Source organism: Primulina huaijiensis, chromosome 7 (assembly GCF_012295235.1).
Source record: "Primulina huaijiensis isolate GDHJ02 chromosome 7, ASM1229523v2, whole genome shotgun sequence".
NCBI lineage: Eukaryota > Viridiplantae > Streptophyta > Magnoliopsida > Lamiales > Gesneriaceae > Primulina > Primulina huaijiensis.
In genome coordinates, this window is record NC_133312.1 from 2,025,300 (window position 1) to 2,044,952 (window position 19,653).

The following is a 19,653-nucleotide window of genomic DNA, read 5'->3' on the forward strand; positions in this document are numbered from 1 at the left end:
AATAATTAAAAAAATTAATAATTGTAATAAACCGGGTTGAGACAAATGCGCCTCGGAAAGTTGTTGAGTACAATAATTGTCCCTGTAAAATAGAAAGTCGAAATGTAATGTTTGAACTGCTATATGACTTGAAAGATTTGAGTTACATCATTACCACCAGGTATAATTTTTGGTAAAAACGACAAACACTCGGTCATACCATTGATATCAGAGTTAAGGTCATGAATTTGATTCTCATTGATTGCAAAGAATGCATTATTATGAGGGATATTGTTGATTGCAATAATTATCTCTACTAAATAAAACGATCAAACCATGACGTGTGAGTTGCTATGTGGTTTAAACGAGGGGCGGTGGTCTCAAACTTGCCACCACCTTTTATTTATATTTTTCTTACGTTTTAATTATTAAAATCATATCATTTTTAATTATTATTAATAAGAATAATAATAAAATATATGAAAATCTACTTAAGAAAACACATTGTTATTAAATTATAGACATAACAAATAAATCAGTTATATAATAATTATTAAAAATAAACTAAGAATTATAACATTACGAATACAATAATAATATCTTGTTGTATTTCGATAATTATCGCATCAAGGCGTTATTAGTCGCAACAACGTACGTTAAGTACCGGAGGTTGCAGCAAGCTTCCTTTTCTCTGAAACCATGAAATTGCGGTTGATGAGATGATATCTTTACGTAGTATTCCAAAGTGTTCGGATATATTAATGTTGACATAGTTTTTTTTTTGGAAATTGAAATATGACAAAATATGTGTCATTAGATTAATTATTATGGTAGCTTGAACTCAACCTGAAATGAGTAGGTATCTTGTGAGACGGTATCACGAATCTTTATCTGTGAGACGGGTCAACCATATCGATATTTACAATAAAAAGTAATACTCTTAGCATAAAAAGTTATATTTTTTCATGGATGACCCAAATAAGAGATCCGTCTCACAAAATACGACCTGTGAGACCGTCTCACACAAGTTTTTGCCACTGAAATTGCAGCATCGGCGGCTTGATTCCACGGTTTGAAATCAGTTTGATAAGTTATACAATTTTGAATGCGACCTAAATATTTAGATTGCCTTAAACTGTTTATGTTGACCACCCAATTCTTGTTTTTGTAATACGAGATTCCCATATAATTCTTTGAATTTTTATTAGATTAGATCTAATCTAGAATCTCGAAGCTTCTAATATTCAGTCTGATTAAATCTTTATAAATGTAACATAATTTCACACACGCACAAAAAAAAAAAAAAGAAGATACAAATGGAGACATAGTCATTGACTACAAGTCTCATCTTGGGAAGTTTGAAGGATCACTTGTTAATAATTCGAAATTCCTAGTCAAATTTTTGCTCCATGCTCATGTCGTTTGATCACACTAATGGTCTTTTCTATCTTTCCCACGCCCCTGGAAGCCGCCTTCACGGGAAAGCTTGCTAAAATAAAGAGATCATGCAAGTACAATGAAAATTTATTTTAGAAATTAAGATTATTTTAATGAAATCAATTAAAGTTATACTTAGATTGATACATTTCAAATCTATGAATTTCAAATATATTTTCGCCGTTTCAGATAAATAAGATCATAAACTTCAAATTCACTCCTTTCATATTTATATAATGTCTCGTGTTAATTATGATGAATTTCAAGTTCACTTATCAATTATACTTTTTATAACTAATGTGTAAATAATTAAAATATAAATTTAATATTTCATATATTTTTTATTATTAACAATAAAATTATAATCGAAATTCATATATTTCAAATTCGTTGAACGCAACCTAATATCATGCAATAAAAATTGTCTTCTGCATAACTTTGACTATGACACTAATACATGTTTAAGTGTTTGTCGATTTAACAAATATTATAGTTAACTATAATGTTGCAACTTTAATATTTTAAACCGAACTGCATCCTAACTACTATGTGTCGATTGTTTTTTCAATGGACATTACTACGCCAACAATTTATAAATTCTACACAGAAAAAGGTACGTGACGAGAATTTATTTATCTCAGAAAATTGCATGTAGTCGTCCATCAGATTTGATTATAATTTCAACAAGAATATGAATAACGACATCTTTTCAATCGTAATCAAAAGTCAAACTGTATCCACCCGCAGATCAATGTCGAACCATTAAACAGATTATGATTTTCAAATAAAATACGCCCACAAATATTTTGATTAGTAAATCAAGAAAATAATCTTAAAATTTAAAAAAAAAATTGTTTAATTTCTACACATGTATCCATGAATATAAGGAACGAGTGATATCTGTGATTTTCCTATTTTATCATATTTGAATAATAGTTAAGTAATTGATTGTTTTATTCAACTAAAAATAACATATAATAAGACCAAAATTCAATATTATATAAATATAATTATATTTATAGAAAAAATGAATATATACTTAATAAAAATTTTTTTTATTGCATATACTTACATCACTTGCTAAGAAATACTAGCTAATTAGAATGATTATATAAATTTCAAGTTGCCAACTTAGTCCACGGAAGCAAAATCCCGACCGGTGTAAATACGATTTAAGACTCCATTATTGACAATATACGTAAATTATTATCTTTAAATGTAGTATTTATTATCAAGTAGCAGTTTTATTCACACGACTTTTCTTAAATTTCATAATAATTTTCACATTTCAAACACTTAAAACTCTAACCATCTTTTTTTTTTTTTTTTTTTTTACGAATTCAGTTGACAATGAATTCCAAATCTCAAATAGTTATTTCTCGATTCATCATGGTCTTTTCAATATTAAGTCGTTTCAAATCTTAGAATGGAGATATTTTCTCAAATGAAAATCATTCAATCCAATCTCAACCAATAGGGTATAGGTTGAACTGATTTATTAAATTTATTCAAGTAAATTGGTTTTAAACTTTTAGATTATTTTGATCACTCAAAAATTCGACTCAAAACCTTCTTCTGAATGATCAGAAAATTGTCATTTCTTCATAATATATAAATAAATGAAATGATATAATCAACTCAAATGACTCGAGGAACATTGTAAATGTTTATATTCAATTGGATTATTACTTTTATTTTTTGTTTTATTAGAGAACAATAGGTGCAGGTTTTACAAATAAAAAATCCAAAAACAATGATGACAAGAAATTAAATATTAGAAATGAAATATTAATAGAAAATTAGCGATTTGGTTTGAGGAATCGCTGAAAAATTAAATATTTCAAATATTAATTACCATTTATTATTTGATGTAGCTAATGAATTAACTCTTTGGCCGGCTGGCGGCTTGTTAGAAGATGTATCCGTTGAACAAAAATTTTCTTGTGGAATAAAGCAAACATATATGACAATACTAACCTTTTCTTTTTTTATTACGAGGGTCAACAAAAAAAACAGATCTTATTATTCACATGTTTCATCCACTGTCTTGTTTTTACTTGTTATATCGAGAGTTACTCCATGTATTACTTACGTAAAAATACGAATCGGAGTTTGAAGAAGAGGAGGGAAAACGAGAGGATCTCAAACTAAATAATTGGTAGTTTAAAACCGGTTTAGTGAAAGTTGACATCTTTTAGGGGTGTCAATCGGGTCGGGTGGGTTGGGTTTCGGGTCAATCCGCGAAATTTTTTTATTTTTTTCCAACCCGAACCCAACCCGAATCCGAAGTAACCTGAAACCCCCAACCCGAACACGAACCCGTCTAACCCAACTCAACCCGAATGTTTTTTATTTTTTTAAAAAAAAATTAATGAAAAAAATTCGTAAAAATAAAAATAATAGTAATATTATAATTTAAACACATAATAACAAAATTTTTGATTTAAATTTGAAAGTTTAATTGTAGAAAATTAAAAGTATATTTACTAAACCAAATAAACAATTGTTAAAAAAATACAAATAAATATTAAATGATGAAAATTTATCATATAAATATACAATAAATTTTGTTCAAACATACAATATATAAAAATATATGTAATATTTTCAAAAAAAAAAATTTCGGGTCAACCCGCGACCCAACCCGAAACCCATCTAACCTGACACTAACCCGAACCCACCCAACCCGAACTCGATCCGAACCCGAAAAACCACAACCCGAACCTGATTGTTTTCGTATTGAGTCGTGTCGGGTTGACGGGTCGTGTCGCATTTTGACACCCCTAATATTTTTTCGTGACATATATATTCAGAACTATGGATATATATTTTTCAACTCATCATTTATATTGTATATTTTAATTCATTGCTAGGTCTCACACCCTAATTGATTTGATAGGTAGATAATAGAAGCAAGGAAAAAAGACAGATTATTATTTATTTTTTCATGACGTTGTTATCATTACATGTATATAATCAGATAAACTTTGGATTAATATAACAATTTGTCAATCACGTTATTTTGTTAACCATTATTTTAAAACTATGTGTGAAAAACTCGTCTGAGAAAATGTTTGAAAGATGAAAAAAACTTCTGACTATTGGTCAAATGATCGGATACTCCATCAATTTGGATACTACAAATTATATAATCTTAATGTTATTAGTCTAAACCCTTGTTATTATGTATATATACTTCTCATATATATTATACAATAGATAAGGTGGAAATATAATCCATCATATATGTCAAATAATTATTTAATGAAAGAAACACGATTTTAGTCAAAGAATTATTTACTGTTATTCGTATAGAAGGGAGCAAAATTTAAAAAAAAAAAAAAATTGCCTACTTAAATATGAACAAATGTTATTTTCTCTTATTATTATGGAGATCCGCCTACCACTTCTCCATGTCAACCCCTCTGCTCCATCTTCACTAGTACTACAATGAAGAAACCATACAACAAACGTACAGTGATGATATTTCTGATCATCATCGGCCGCACTTCCGCCATTGATTTTCTCTTCAATGGCTTCGGTTCCTCCGACGTTTCCCTTTACGGGAACGCCACAATCCAATCCCGCGTTCTCACGCTTACAAATGACACTACTTTCTCGATCGGTCGTGCTCTATACCCGAAAAAAGTAGTCACGAAACAGGAGAATACATCAGTTGTGCTTCCCTTTTCTACGTCTTTCATTTTCGTCATGGCGCCTTACGTGGGCGTTCTCCCGGGACACGGCATAGTTTTCTTGTTCGTACCTCACACTGGGATTCAAGGTACGAGCTCTTCTCAAAATCTGGGCTTGTTTAATTTCAGTAACAACGGGCTTCCGAGTAATCATGTCTTTGGAGTTGAGTTTGATGTGTTTAAGAATCAAGAGTTTCACGATATTAATGATAATCATGTCGGGATTGATGTTAATTCTCTCACATCTGTAAGCGCTTACGAGGCGGGGTATTGGCCTGATCAGTTGGAGGAAGACGGAGGTGGTAGTTCTGATTCAAACTCATTCAAGAAATTGAAGCTTAATAATTGGAAAAATTATCAGGTTTGGATTGATTATGTTGATGGTATTGTTAATGCTACTATGGCTCCTGTGGGGGTGAAAAGGCCTAAGAAACCTTTGTTGAGTGTTCCTATAAATCTTTCTGAAATTTTTGAGGATCAAATGTTTGTTGGATTCACATCATCCACAGGGGCTCTGGTAGAAAGTCACAAGATTTTGGCTTGGAGTTTTAGCAACGATAACTTTTCGTTCAGCGAGGGGTTGATCACTAAAGATTTACCGTCTTTTGAGCCCCCAAAGACTCCATTACACAAAAGAAAAGGCTTCATTGCCGGAATTACTTTGGGGCTATTGTTTTTAGTCTTCGCTTGTTCATTAGTTGGTTTCTTGTTGGTGAGAAGGAAGAGGAGGATAAGAAAGGAGATGGAGGAAATGGAAGATTGGGAATTCGAGTATTGGCCACATAGAATTGCTTATCAAGTGATTGATGCAGCCACAAACAGATTTTCTGATGCAAATGTTATTGGGATTGGAGGAAATGGGAAAGTTTATAAGGGGGTGTTGCCTGGAGGAGCCGAGGTTGCGGTGAAGCGTTTTTCACTTGAAAACAACCAAGGGATTAGAGCATTCCTGGCTGAAATATCAAGTCTCGGGAGATTGAAACACAGAAATTTGGTTGGATTGCGAGGTTGGTGCAAGAAAGAAAAGGGCAGCCTGATTTTGGTGTATGATTACATGGAAAATGGAAGTCTAGATAAAAAGTTGTTCGATTGTGAGGAAAGCAAGATGTTGAGTTGTGAAGATAGATTAAGGATTCTAAAGCAAGTGGCTTCTGGAGTCTTGTATTTACACGACGGATGGGAGGCCAAAGTGTTGCATCGAGATTTAAAGGCGAGCAATGTGTTACTCGATAAAGAAATGAATGCTAGGCTAGGTGATTTTGGATTAGCAAGAATGCACGATCACAATAAGATGGCTGGCACTACACGCGTGGTTGGCACAGTTGGGTACATAGCGCCAGAGGTGGTGAAGAGTGGCCGAGTATCCACACAAACCGATGTTTTCGGTTATGGAGTACTGATCTTGGAAACCATTTGTGGTAGAAGGCCAATTGAAGAAGGCCAGCCACCTCTGATAGAGTGGATGTGGGACTTGATGAGCAAGGGGGAAGTGCTCAACGGGGTCGATGCACGACTAAGGAAAAGAGATGGGCTCGACCAGAAGGAAGTGGAACAAATGCTTCATCTAGGCTTGTTGTGCGCACATCCAGACTCAAATTCGAGACCAAAAATGAGACAGGTAGTGAAAATCCTCGAAGGGAAGAACGAGTTTGATGAGTTCGAAGACGATGATTCGGACATTCCTTTACTTAAAATGATGGAAACTAAAGATTGGTGCATTTTCCCACAAACCTTTGGCGACAATTTCAATTCACACCCAACATTTGAAGAGTTTGGGCAGGCAATGTCTTCGTCATTGTCAAGTTCTTGGTCCAATACATACGTACAAGGGAGGTGAATCTCTTATTACTTTCTTGTCTGTATTACAGTCTATGGTTAAATATATATTTTCCTTACATGAGTTTTTCTGTTTATGAAAGATTTCGGACTCTCGTGATCGTGAACTTTGTTTACAAGGTTCTCAAGAATGATTGATTGATTGTGTTTAATCATTTGGTGTAAAAATAATGGACAAAATTATGAGTGGGAAATTTGTCGGATCAGCGTTAATCTTAAAAATTAAGCTGCTCTTCAATTTTAACATATGTTTGAAAGTTGGTTGAATGATTATGCATTGATTGAATGATTGACTAGTTGGTGAGACAATATTTTACTAGTACGATCAATAATCGGGCCCGAGAGGTCGTTACTATTATAACCGGGCCGAAGAATTTTGACCAAAGATTGAACACAATAGGGAAATGTCGTTCCAGTTGGATAATTTTTTTATTATTTTTGGACACAAAATTATAGACATGAAAATAATTGTTTTTGCATGAATCATAAAATTCTCCACTTGACAAAAATTTATTCTCTTATTTTTCTAAAAATGGTAATTTTCTAAGAAAATTAAAAAGGCGAATTTAATCATTAATTGAATTCCTTTTAATATGTAACCCTGGTACTCCAATTTGTGAAATAGTAAGCGGAATATAAGCTCAGTTTCACGAACGAATTTGGTAAAATGACTTTGGGTTCTTAAATAGTTGATTCTTAAATGCTATATTTATATATATATATATATATATATTATTAATTCATATAATGTCATGTCGCGGGGATAGCTCAGTTGGGAGAGCGTCAGACTGAAGATCTGAAGGTCACGTGTTCGATCCACGTTCACCGCAAAATAGTTTTTTCTTTTTTTCCCGATTCTGGGCTTTTGGAGTAAAGCCCAAATATGATCTTTCCTTTTTGTCTCTTTTAATGGGCTTTTGGAGAAACCGAAAACTGATCTATACAGCCCACCCAAATAAACATAGCTCCTTTATTAAATAAAATTAAATTTGTCTTTTTCGATTTGCTTTCTGTTAAATGTCTATAAGCATCAATAAAAACCAATTACTAAGATGTTTTTAGTACATATTTGAATCAACAAAATAACTAGCACAATGATATTTGATATTTTCTTTAATTTTGAACATAGGTAAGTAATTGAAAATTAAAAACTTTTATCCACAAAGTTACTATTTTCGTGTAACGCAAAATTTTCGTTGATATGTAAGTTTCAACGATTTCAACCCCGATTTAATCTATCTATCAAGTATTTATATATGTGGGAGTTGATATTTACACTCTATTTTGTGTTATATATATATACACACACGTTCGCTTAAACACATCTAAGCCATCTATATATCTTAAATGTGTTTTATCCCAAGTTTGAGTAAAACACATTGACTGGAATATATACACTTTTATCGATCAAATCATAACAAAAGATTTTTAAAATATAGTTTATTCGTGTACCACAATCGAATATCTCAGGTCCAAAATCATAGATATGCATTCATTCACACAGCTTCAACAGCAGCAGTTCTATACAAATCCGTAAAACTTTTCTTAAGATCCACGGTTAGCAACGATACCCTCGGCCGCGCCACCCTGCCGGTATATCCATATTCCGGCCACATGAGAGTCTGTGCCACGGCAAACCGCTCACAAGTTTTAAGCCATTTAGCCTTCATATAACGATGCTTTCGCCATGGTCCCATGTGCTGTTTTTTCGCCTTCATGCATCTCTTGGCAGCAGTGCACAAGATCTTTAACAATGCCAGAAGCCTCTCGATTTTTCCCACGAAGATTTCGGGGAGGGCTTCGACCAGCTTGTCATATTCCGGGTTTGCTCGGGCCATCTCGAACTCGGCCCGAAAGTTCAACTCAATGATCACCCTCACTTCCCCTTTCTTGGGGTTTGAAGTGTCTATTACATCCACGAATGTGTGTTCGCCTGCATAAACATTAACTTTTTTCATGACAATTTGTAAGACAAATCTCCGACACGACCTGACTTATGAAAAAAACATTATTTTTTAGGAAACGGTTTAATGAGTATGTATTTGTTAGACGAGCCGATTCGATCCGATCTGATCTATATTTATAATGAAAATTAATATTTTTTATCCGAACTACGTACTCATTTTATTTATTACATTATCATCTTTAGTCGGTTCAAGTACTTTCCATTTCCCTACCATTTCTCCTTTTTATTACCAGCTCTTCATAATCGGTTCAATTTCTCACTAATCGTTATGCTAACAACCATTTATCTTTCTTGATCATCATAAAAACAATTATGTATACCAATACCATCATTATCTACAAAATAAATTTGTTAATACATATAATAAAAGAACGTCTCACATATGCGCATCATGATGGTTGTCTCAGTTGTTAGCCAAATAACAAAAATTATGGTGTTTTGGCAAATCATGTCTAATTGAAATAACACACCGCAATCAAAACAAACTTTTTGCAAAAATTTATGACTCAAATCAATGAAAACTTTCCAAATATGTAAAGCAAGCTAGAAACAGTGGGTATTGTATGTATATATATACCTGAGGGGATATCTGGTGAACTTCTCCACTTGGACCTGCAAATTCCGCTGTTAAAACCAGAACTTTGCAGGTGCCGGCAAACAAATTCCATGAGACATTTCCGGCAACCCTTCTGTCCCGGCTTCCTGCAGGCGCAGAAGTTTCCTGCCTGCTGCGCTTCTTTCGACGCTTCCTTCACGGTTTTCCTGATTCTTGACTCTAAACAACTTGTTCTGGATATCGTAGCCTACAAAAACAGTAAACATGTACTCAAAATTTTAGCTTATAAAAATTCATAAAAGATTGGCGAGCACGAATAAATGAGGTTGTAAATCACTTGTAGAAGCTGAAGTTGTGTCTCCCATGATTTATTGTCATCGACTTTAGCATTTTCATTTATATTTTCATTTTCGTTTTCTGCTTCTTCTTCTTCTTCTTCATTGAAGCTGGTGCAGATAGATGACAGACTTTCAGATTCTTCGCTTAAGAACTCAAAAACTGTGTCGGATAAATTAATTCCAGGGTCATCGGATAACTCAACCTCCCCGATTTCGTAAGTAAGCATCCGGTGGTTTATGCGAATTCTAGACATACCTCCGGCCGCGAATTATTTTGTTGCAATGTAAGACTAAGTTTTCTCTTCCAATTCTCTCTATAACATACATTCCCCAACTTGTGGGCATTAAATACCAGAGCGGATGCAGGCTCCGCATATTCCGAGTTATATTCACATATTTTTCTTAAATTGATCTCTTGAGAGACAGTCTCACGAATCTTTATATGTAGTACGGGTCAACTCTACCGATATTCACAATAAAATATAATACTCTTATCATAAAAAATAATATTTTTTCATGTATGACCCAAATAAGATATCCGTCTCACAAANTTTTAAAAAATATAATAAATGTTTAATGGAAACTAATATAATATACATTAGTTTTGATTTTAAAATGCATATATTTATTTGTTTCTGTTTGGACTATAAAATTGATTTTATATGTTACAAATAATTTTTTGATAAAATATATTTTGAAGCACAATATGCATGGGAATAAGGTCCGGTCGTGGATCATTCCACGTGAGTAGGTCTTATTGGCGTCATTAATAGATTGGTATAACTTGTGGGACCAGACAGCCACGATCCACCTCGAGCCCTCTCGACTCTGAAACTTGTGGATATACTCGAATATTCATATTTTATTTTTATTATATTCCAACATAATTTTTATCTTTTAAATGACGGGGAAATCCGTTGTTATATATATATTTGGTAAATTTTTGAATGAGAAAAAATTGTTTATAAATTATGTTGTTCAGATAAATTAAAATGAACAAACACTATTCGACAAACTTATCCGAAAATATCGATATAAAAATTCAAACTCCTAATTATTTGAGAAAACATCTGTGTTTTTTTTCTACCTCATTATGTGCACATAATTCACATGTTATGGTATGTCAATTCACCCTTAAAAATATCTTTTTATCATTTCTTATAGCTATCAATTCACCCTTAAATTATATCAAATTTCATAATTTCATTACGAGAAATTGTTACACTAGTTGTGGCTAAAGCTGTCGAGCGAACCGTTCCGGATCGTCCCGCCAGCAAATAAGACAGACGTGCTAGCCAACTAATGGGGTTGGTAAAACCCCAACCCAACCCACCACGAATTGCGGGTTAGACGAAACCTGCCAAAAATAATAATTAATAAACTATTATAAATAATATAAATCTTTTAAAATTTATCAAATATAATAAATCATTATAAATAATATTATCATTCGAAAGTTATCAACCATAAATAAATCATTTCAAAACTTATCAAACATACATTACTCTTTTCAAAACTCGTTATGGTCCGCCTTCAAGCGACCCATAAAAATAGAAAACCAACTCGCCTATTTTTCATGAGGAGACGGGTTGGTCTGATGAGCCTGACCGTTTTGATATCTCTAGTTGTGACATAGACTTGATTTAAAAAAAAAACATTTTTGATGACAATTAAATCGAGAAAATATTATGATTTTGATCATGTAAGTTGATCTTTCTTTTACTTTAGTCAAATAACTAAGATTTTTTTTCGGTTTTTATCTTTTTATGTTTGAAATCAATAAATCAACCAATATTGTTTATTTGACATTAATTCTCTCTTAGATGATAAATATCGTCCAAATAAAGCTCATGATACACATAGTAAAATTCATCTAAGAAAAAATAAAAGGAAAAAAAACAAAAACGATATTCAATATTTCATAATAAGAGGTAAAAAAAATTCATTTTACTTAAATAAATTTTAATATATATAATATACAAATTATTAGATAAATATCAAATTACAACACTAAAATAAAAAACAATCCAATGACCAAAATCTAATTTTCCTTAAATGATCGGACAAGACACGTCAATTATTGAGTTTTATCCAATTTGGTAGGCTCCGTTGATTGTCAGTAGTTTACGCGGCGACGAGCCAGTGGTTTTCTTTTGGTTTCCCAGGTTTTGCCACTTGATTTTGAGCTGTGTGGAAAAGGACAATGGGCATTTGAGTCTTTTCGCTCGATCACTCCATTATTTGTTTTGAATCAATCAAAGTTGGAGCTACGAATAAATGACAAGATGTCGGGAAACCAAATATTCCGTTGGATTTATTTTTATCCATTTATATATACATTAGGCAAAATTACCAAACAAAAAAAAAAGGTTTTCCTTATGCATTATTGATAATTGACATCTATATTCTTATATAAATAATCTAATTTTATTATAATCCATACAATTAATTTGTGGGCATTCCACGTTCATAAATTAGATAAGAATGCATGGGGCAGTCGACTTTTGAAATTTTTTTGTGAGATGTATATATATTTACAAAAATATTGTTCTCTAAGACGATAGTATAAATTACATTCGATAGATAATATATTTAATTGCGAGACATAAATCAACACATATGGTGAATCTGATGTTACTATTTTTAGAAATTGATGAAAAAAAATATGTCGATGAATTGAAATTGTGTTTTAATGGCTCTAAAATGTGAAACAAGTGATGAAGAAATAAACAGACTCTTTTGGTTTTGGAATCTGAACGTTAGATCTTATTATCACTTTCAATAATCCATCGTTGATTGTGTTTACAATAAGTCTATTGTGAGACCATTGACGAAGCAAGAAATATGGCTCTACTCGGGCTAAAATTTTAAACTCTAAAATATTTTAATATTTTAAATTGATCTACCCGAGCTAGTATCATATTATTCCAAAATTTTACAAAATTCACATATAAATTATTTTAAAAAAATTTGGGCCGAACAATGCGGCTCCGTCCGTGTGTGAAACGGTCTCATTAATCTTTAATCGTGATATGGATCAACTTTGTCAATATTTACAATAAAAATTATTATTTTTAGTATAAAAAATAATACTTTTCATGGTAGACCCAAATAAAACATGTCTTGTAAAATTGAGCAGTGAGACTTTCTCACATGAGTTTTTGTGTTGTGCTTATTATTATTTTTTATGAAGAAGAACGGGAAGCTATTGTCTTTGAAGTGTGCATTTGGTGAACTCTTAGTATGTGTAATACTATGATAACAAAACACACATACTAAACACGTAGAAGATGTGGATCAAATCAAGTGGAGAAGACTTTTGTGATATTCGAACTTTAGACTTTCGATCTCAAGTTTCATATACTCAACCAACTTAGTCACTTTCCAGATGCTCACTTATAACTTTTTTTCCCGAAAAATTCATTTTTTCATCCGATTACAATTGTTATATTCCCAATTGAATCCCACATTCGATCTTAATTATTTTTTTCACACTTCAAACTCTCAAATTTCCATTAAAAAATATTCAAAAACATTGTTTATATGATCATTTTTAGTTTTTAATTAAACATAAATTTTAGAAACATTCTTCACAGATGTTTTTTTTTTTCAAAATCTGTATATGATATGCCCGAGTAAACATGTATATGTGAACTCTCAACCCGGGCTATTTTAGTGTCTTGTTCTCTTCTCTTTATAATATTGAATAATTATTTGATTCGTCATTCTGCTTTTTTTCTAATGTCCTTCATTATAATATATAATCTCATTATGTGTTTACATTATTAAAATAATGTTTTCTTATGAATGATCATCTGCTTCTCACGTTCCGTGAATAGCATAGACATCGAGGAATAACCAGAAAGATATTTCGGGAATCGGTCTGATTCTATCTTTATTCCTTCCGTTTGAAGAAATGAAGGATACTAAAGAATGTCCATTTCTGTTAGTTGTCGAATCTTTTTTTGATTGATCAATGTGTGATATTCCGAATCGTCATTACTAATTGAATCCAAATTATCTCTGGATTGATCAGAAGATTCTTTCGGTTGGCTGAAATCCGAAACTAGATCTTTAAACATATTTTAGAAATAAATTATTTAATTTTTTGATAGACATGTACATTATATGATTCTTTGCATTTATTTAAGTTGAGAATGAATACTTTCACATTTATTAGTAACTTAAACCCAATTATGAAATCGTCATCATCATACTGTTTTGATAGTTAATTTGAATTTGAATTAACAAACAAAAATTTAGGCAAAATTTTTGAATTCTTACATTTATACATACTGTGTGTATACAAAAGAACAAGAAACTATGGTTTTTGCTTACACAAACAAATATTTTTCTTAAACAATGAATAGTGTAGGGCATGGCCAGTTTTTGTTGTGCTCTTGGATATACAGTCGTCAACATGCGGAGATAAGATCGATATCAAACACGTGATCATGCCTTATCCACATCAACGAATGCTGATTTGTATTTGCACCAAAATAAATTTTGATCCAGATTCAAATCGGAGTAATAGGTCTCTTGCGATACGGTCTCACAAATCATTATCTGTGAGACGGGTTAACCCTACCGATATTCACAATAAAAAGTAATAATCTTAGCATAAAAAGTAATATTTTTCATAAATGACTCAAATAAAAGATCTGTCTCACAAAATACGACCGTGAGATCGTCTCACACAAGTTTTTGCCTTCAACTCGACTCGACTCGAATCCGAAATGGGTGAGATGATTCTAAAAGTAAAACCGTTGTGATTGTTTTGTTCTATTTTAATTATTATTTGTTTCATAACGATAAACTTACCTTAAATATACAATTATGCGTGTGAATATTTGAATTTATTGATATAGATGTTTTCGTAAATATCAATTGGTGTCAAAAAATCACTTCAAATTCTGTTAGTGTGAAGGTTCTTTGCTTAATATAATAGTATAGAGATAAAGTTTGAGGCCCTTAGTTTTCGAATTTGTGACACCAATTAAATTTTACAAAAATGTGCTCGACAACTTAAGAAAAGAATATATGATTAAAAACATTTAAAAAATAATATTAAATCTATTACTTACATATAATTATTCGTATCTCGTTCATTTTTCAAAATTCAAAATTATGATTTAATTTCATATTTATCGATCCAAGCTGGCCTTAATGAATTAACCTTCCGTTACATTTAGTTTAGCATTAACAGTATCGGTGACAATTAATCTTTCATAGACGTGCCGTGCCAACTACCCCTTCTTCATCTTCACACAAACACCCAATAACAGCATTTACACAAAAAAAATTGATTCGAGGGAAAGTTTGAAATGTAATAAATAATTTAAGTGAAAAATGTCATTATCATTGTGTTAATAATTGAAAACTTTATTTTATATATACTACACACATATAAACAATAGTTCTCTTGTAAGACGGTCTCACGGATCTTTATTCGTGAGACGAAATAATTCTACATATATATAACAAACAGTTACCTTGCATAAAAAGTAAAAAGGATAAAACAAATCCTTACATTGCATAAAAAGTAAATAGGTCTCCTCTCACTCCACAAATTAAATTACAAATACAGAGACTTTATTCACGAACCTTAATCATGCATATTTTTCAGATATTATCTCGGATAAAACTCAGTAATTGACATGACGTTCTTTGATTCAGTAGAATGAAGTGACTTATTTTGAGATGATGATGTGGTCGACCCGAACTCTCTTGAATCATATACATGAAATAATGCATTCTTCGAAACACGGCTATTTGTGAAAAATGTTGGCTCTAAAGGAACCGGCAAAGATATGGTAAAGCTGCTAAGCATTAGAACAACAGAAGCCATTGTTGGTCTATCTGCTGAATTATCTTGCACACATAAAAGTCCAATATGAATGCATCGTAATATATCACGCAAGGAACCCAAACTAGCCTTCAGCACGGGATCGATCATATCCTCAAACGTTCCTCGGTGCCAATACTTCCATGCCTGTGACATATTTCTTTTAAATAAACTAGCATTTAACAGCTCATGAACAACTAGTATGGAAGTCCGTATAATTGATTTAAGGTGCATGGTGAAAATTAGAAAGAGAGGACTGGCAACCATCTAATCTACAACAGATTATAGAATTGGTAATTGGCTTCAAATAACAATAGAATAAGGCTCAGAAACATGTAGATCATTTGCTTACCGCACTTAAGAGATCTTCTATAGTCTCTCCATTTCGAAACGAGTTGTTTTTCTGGCCAGTCACGATTTCTAGGATCAGCACACCAAAGCTAAATACGTCGGATTTAATAGAGAACTGTCCATGCATTGCATATTCCGGTGACATATACCCACTGCGCGCAACATGCAAGTTATTAGTATCTGTAAGTGAGAAAATATTGTTCAATCGTCAAAAGCATAATTGTGCAGTCTATTCGAAATAAATGGAAAGACGTTTTTAGTATGGGATGCAACGATTGAGAAGAAAGAGCTCATGACTTCACCCAAAGAAAGAACATTGTAAAATTCGACCAAGTTTCCTATAAGATACTAAATTCATCTCCAACGAATGATTGATGGTCTGGATGACCAGTCTCATTCTCCTACAAATGATTCTGAATTTGTCCCTAATTCAAATGAAACAACACTTACTATGTTCCCACAATTCTGTTGGTATTGCCCTGTGTTTCATCTGCGACACACAACCTCGCCAAGCCAAAGTCTGCAATTTTGGGGTTCATCTCACCATCTAAAAGTATGTTGCTGGCTTTGAGATCACGATGAATTATTTTGAGTCGAGATTCCTCATGCAAGTATAGAAGTCCTCTCGCAATTCCGCCTATGATCTTGTAGCGTCTTTCCCAGTCCAACTCTGTGCGCTTGATTGGATCTGTAGTGTACGTGTGTGTATATATATATCCGAAGAATATGTGAGTTCACAAGCAGTGTACTAATTACTTTCTAGCTTGACATAACTTTGAAATTCATTTACCGAATAAAAATTTGTCAAGACTTGTATTCTTAACAAACTCATAGACGAGAAGTCTCTCTTTTCCTTCAATGGAGAAACCCAAAAATCTAACAAGGTTCCGGTGTTGTAACTTGGCTACTAGTAAGACTTCATTCTTGAACTCCACATCACCTTGTCCTGAATCCTTGGACAGTCTTTTTACAGCGATTTCTTGTCCATTTGAAAGTTTTCCCTGTTAAATACAAACATGTTCAAATTCCAATCAATCTAGTTTGTATCATTGAGTGTCATTACCGATATTCAATCGACGTCGGAAATTTTTGAATAAAATCTGTATCATTTGATTACCTTGTAAACGGCACCAAATCCACCTTGCCCCAGTTTATTGTCATCCGAGAAATCATCTGTTGCGGATTTAATTTCGCAGAAATCATATTGTAGAGATTCCGCTAAGTCAATACCGGCTTCAAATAAAAAAGGGAAGCTTCAGTTTCAGCAACATTGTTTGCTATGCCTGAAGATTAATTAAGTTCAATAAACTGTGGGAAAAAAAACTTACATTCAAGTATTTCCTTCGGTTTCTTCTTTGTTCTCATAATTAGCAGGATGCCAGCAAATACAGCCACTATCAGACACACACCAATCGAAACAACAATGATGATGGTCGTTCGAGTTTTATTATTGTCTTTTTTTCCTGCAAAATCGTGATGAGTCTGAATCTTATTTCAAAAAAATTAAAACGTAATTAAGTATTATTATTGTCTCAGGCAATATGTCTCCAATCAGTAATAAGATACGCATATTTCGTTTACAGAAGGAGATCTAGAATTTTTTTTTTCCATACAATGTTCAATCTAGTGGACTGAGTTTTTAAATTTTGGTTTTGATAAACTAATTTCTAATTTTCGACCATTTTAATCATATTATCGATGTAATATCGGTGAATATTAACACCGAAAAATACTGACATGTCTTAGGCTTGTCAGACAATATGTCAACTATTAGATCAAAATAGCCTAAAACTAAAAAATGAGTTTATAAAAACCAAACACAAAATTGGACAAATTAATTAATTAAAAAAACAATATCCCTTCACATAAGAATATAATTGCTATGTTTTAGTAGATATAGTTTTATAAATAGGATGACATACAGTCTGGAATTAATTTTAGCAAATCCAATGCACAAATCAAGATTGAAAGCTATTTTTCCAATAACTGAAAACTAGAGAACAGAAGATCTTGCGAAGAAATCATCAATATAGTTCAAGAAGGTTCATCTTGCACTGTAAAGGTACAGAGTACATAATATCATCTGTTACCTGGTGGTGCCGACAGCGGGCCTGGTGGTAGTGATGCTGATGTGGGTGGTTGCGGCGGTGGTGTTGCAAGCGCCTTTAATTCTTGAAGCCTGGTTTCATTGTAAAAGGTTGTATCTTCGTAACGAAGAATGCAGCTAGGCTTTAGAGCTCTACACCCTTTCTTGTTGTTGCAATATCTTGGAATATCCGCAATAGCCCCAATTAAACAACGACCGCAATCCTCCGAAGATAAATCCGGGGTACATTGAACCAGCGAGAAAACAGTCTGAAAATCTACCGTACTTCTATTCCCTGCTGCCACTTTCCTCAAAGAACCACCTTTAGCAGCCTGGTCACGAAGATTGTCCACTAGCGTTCTAACATCCGCCATAAATTGGCCGGGACTCGAAGCATTCTGTGTATTCCACAAGTACCACCCTATGCGAGTGTCGACGATCCCGAACATGGATTCATTAGAGTACCGTAATGTGCAGAATTCATTAAACTGAACCGCCTGTTTGTAATTCGGACACGACCTTACTATGCCAGCGGTGGCATCTTGGATACAACTACGACAAGCAGGGAGCTGAATGTCCCCTCTACAAAGCACGGAGGCATAGACTGTATCAAGGTTCTTCCCCATTGAGGCGTTGTAGAATCCGTTGTAATCGACATTTGTGGATAAAGAAGAGAGAAGGGTGTCCAGGTTACTCTTATACGTGCTATTATTCGTGTAATTCCCGTTGTTGAAGCACGAGAATTGCGCCATGGCGAAGGCTAAAAGGTTTGTGAGAATCAAGAAAATTGAGGCAAGCGGCCATCTTTTAGACATCATAACTGCCAGGGGATTCAAGTTGCCAACTTCAACTCGGTATATTAGAAAACAAGAATCATAAAACTATCCGATGGGTTTTTTAGCCGTGGGAAAACACAGGATCCACCGGGGAGAAAGGCTATTTTCCCCTATTGACTAAGAACAGGCATTGACCTGGATTGTTAAGTAGAAGTATAATGAGGAGGACAGGAGTGGGAAAGGAGAAACATTTGATTGCGTGTAAGGAAGGAAATTTCTTACCATTGACCATTTCACAATAAAGTATTATTATTGAGGACGACAGGAGTAGGCAATCCAAAAGTCTTTGATCGGATAAAGATCGGTACTCGTTTTTGACGTAAGACTTTAATGAACGCGAGACGACGATACTATGTTTATGTAATATATAAATATAAATTTTGTAAACAATTAATAGTTCGTTTATTTCTCCTGTCATTTTAGGCTTATTGAAAAATTTTTGGGAAGTAGGGAAATTAAAAATTAAAACAAATTCTCCGACACAATTTATATATTTTTTAAATTATCACACATAAAGTGTTGTTTGTAGGGATGACAATTTGCTCCGAACCCGTTAGAGGATCCGATACCCGACCCGAATAAAAGAGGGTATGGAGGGATTTTTAGACCCGATTAAATAATTGGGTAATCGGGTATGAGTATTTTCGGGTTCGGGTATGGAGGCGGGTTTGATATAATCCGACCCACACCCGACCCGAATACTCGTTTAAATTAAAATATATGAATAT

General features: G+C 33.0%; 3 protein-coding genes and 1 non-coding gene across 5 annotated transcripts; 2 read left to right on the plus strand and 2 right to left on the minus strand.

Moving 5' to 3' along the window:
• Window positions 1-4,781: 4,781 nt before the first annotated feature.
• LOC140980175 (L-type lectin-domain containing receptor kinase VII.1-like) lies at window positions 4,782-7,150 on the plus strand. The gene has a single exon (XM_073445882.1). It carries the CDS (start codon window positions 4,867-4,869, stop codon window positions 6,946-6,948), a length of 2,082 nt encoding a protein of 693 aa, XP_073301983.1. The 5' UTR covers window positions 4,782-4,866; the 3' UTR covers window positions 6,949-7,150.
• Window positions 7,151-7,704: 554 nt separating this feature from the next.
• TRNAF-GAA (transfer RNA phenylalanine (anticodon GAA)) lies at window positions 7,705-7,777 on the plus strand. The gene has a single exon. It is a non-coding gene; the product is annotated as a tRNA-Phe (tRNA).
• A 580-nt stretch (window positions 7,778-8,357) lies between these two features.
• Window positions 8,358-10,176, minus strand: LOC140981411 (uncharacterized). The gene is made up of 3 exons (XM_073447800.1): window positions 9,807-10,176; window positions 9,491-9,716; window positions 8,358-8,880 (listed from the first exon to the last, which is right to left on the minus strand). Exons 1-3 carry the CDS (start codon window positions 10,059-10,061, stop codon window positions 8,444-8,446), a joined length of 918 nt encoding a protein of 305 aa, XP_073303901.1. The 5' UTR covers window positions 10,062-10,176; the 3' UTR covers window positions 8,358-8,443.
• Window positions 10,177-15,282: 5,106 nt separating this feature from the next.
• LOC140980922 (cysteine-rich receptor-like protein kinase 15) lies at window positions 15,283-19,109 on the minus strand. 2 transcript variants are annotated; one of them, XM_073447039.1, is made up of 7 exons: window positions 18,115-19,109; window positions 17,332-17,466; window positions 17,121-17,236; window positions 16,794-17,004; window positions 16,454-16,691; window positions 16,005-16,155; window positions 15,283-15,799 (listed from the first exon to the last, which is right to left on the minus strand). In XM_073447039.1, the coding sequence occupies exons 1-7, from the start codon at window positions 18,905-18,907 to the stop codon at window positions 15,437-15,439; spliced, it is 2,007 nt and encodes a 668-aa protein (XP_073303140.1). In that variant the 5' UTR covers window positions 18,908-19,109; the 3' UTR covers window positions 15,283-15,436. The 2 variants fall into 2 exon arrangements, with proteins under 2 accessions (XP_073303140.1, XP_073303139.1); XM_073447038.1 differs by having other exon boundaries at window positions 18,094-19,107.
• Between the last annotated feature and the right edge of the window lie 544 nt (window positions 19,110-19,653).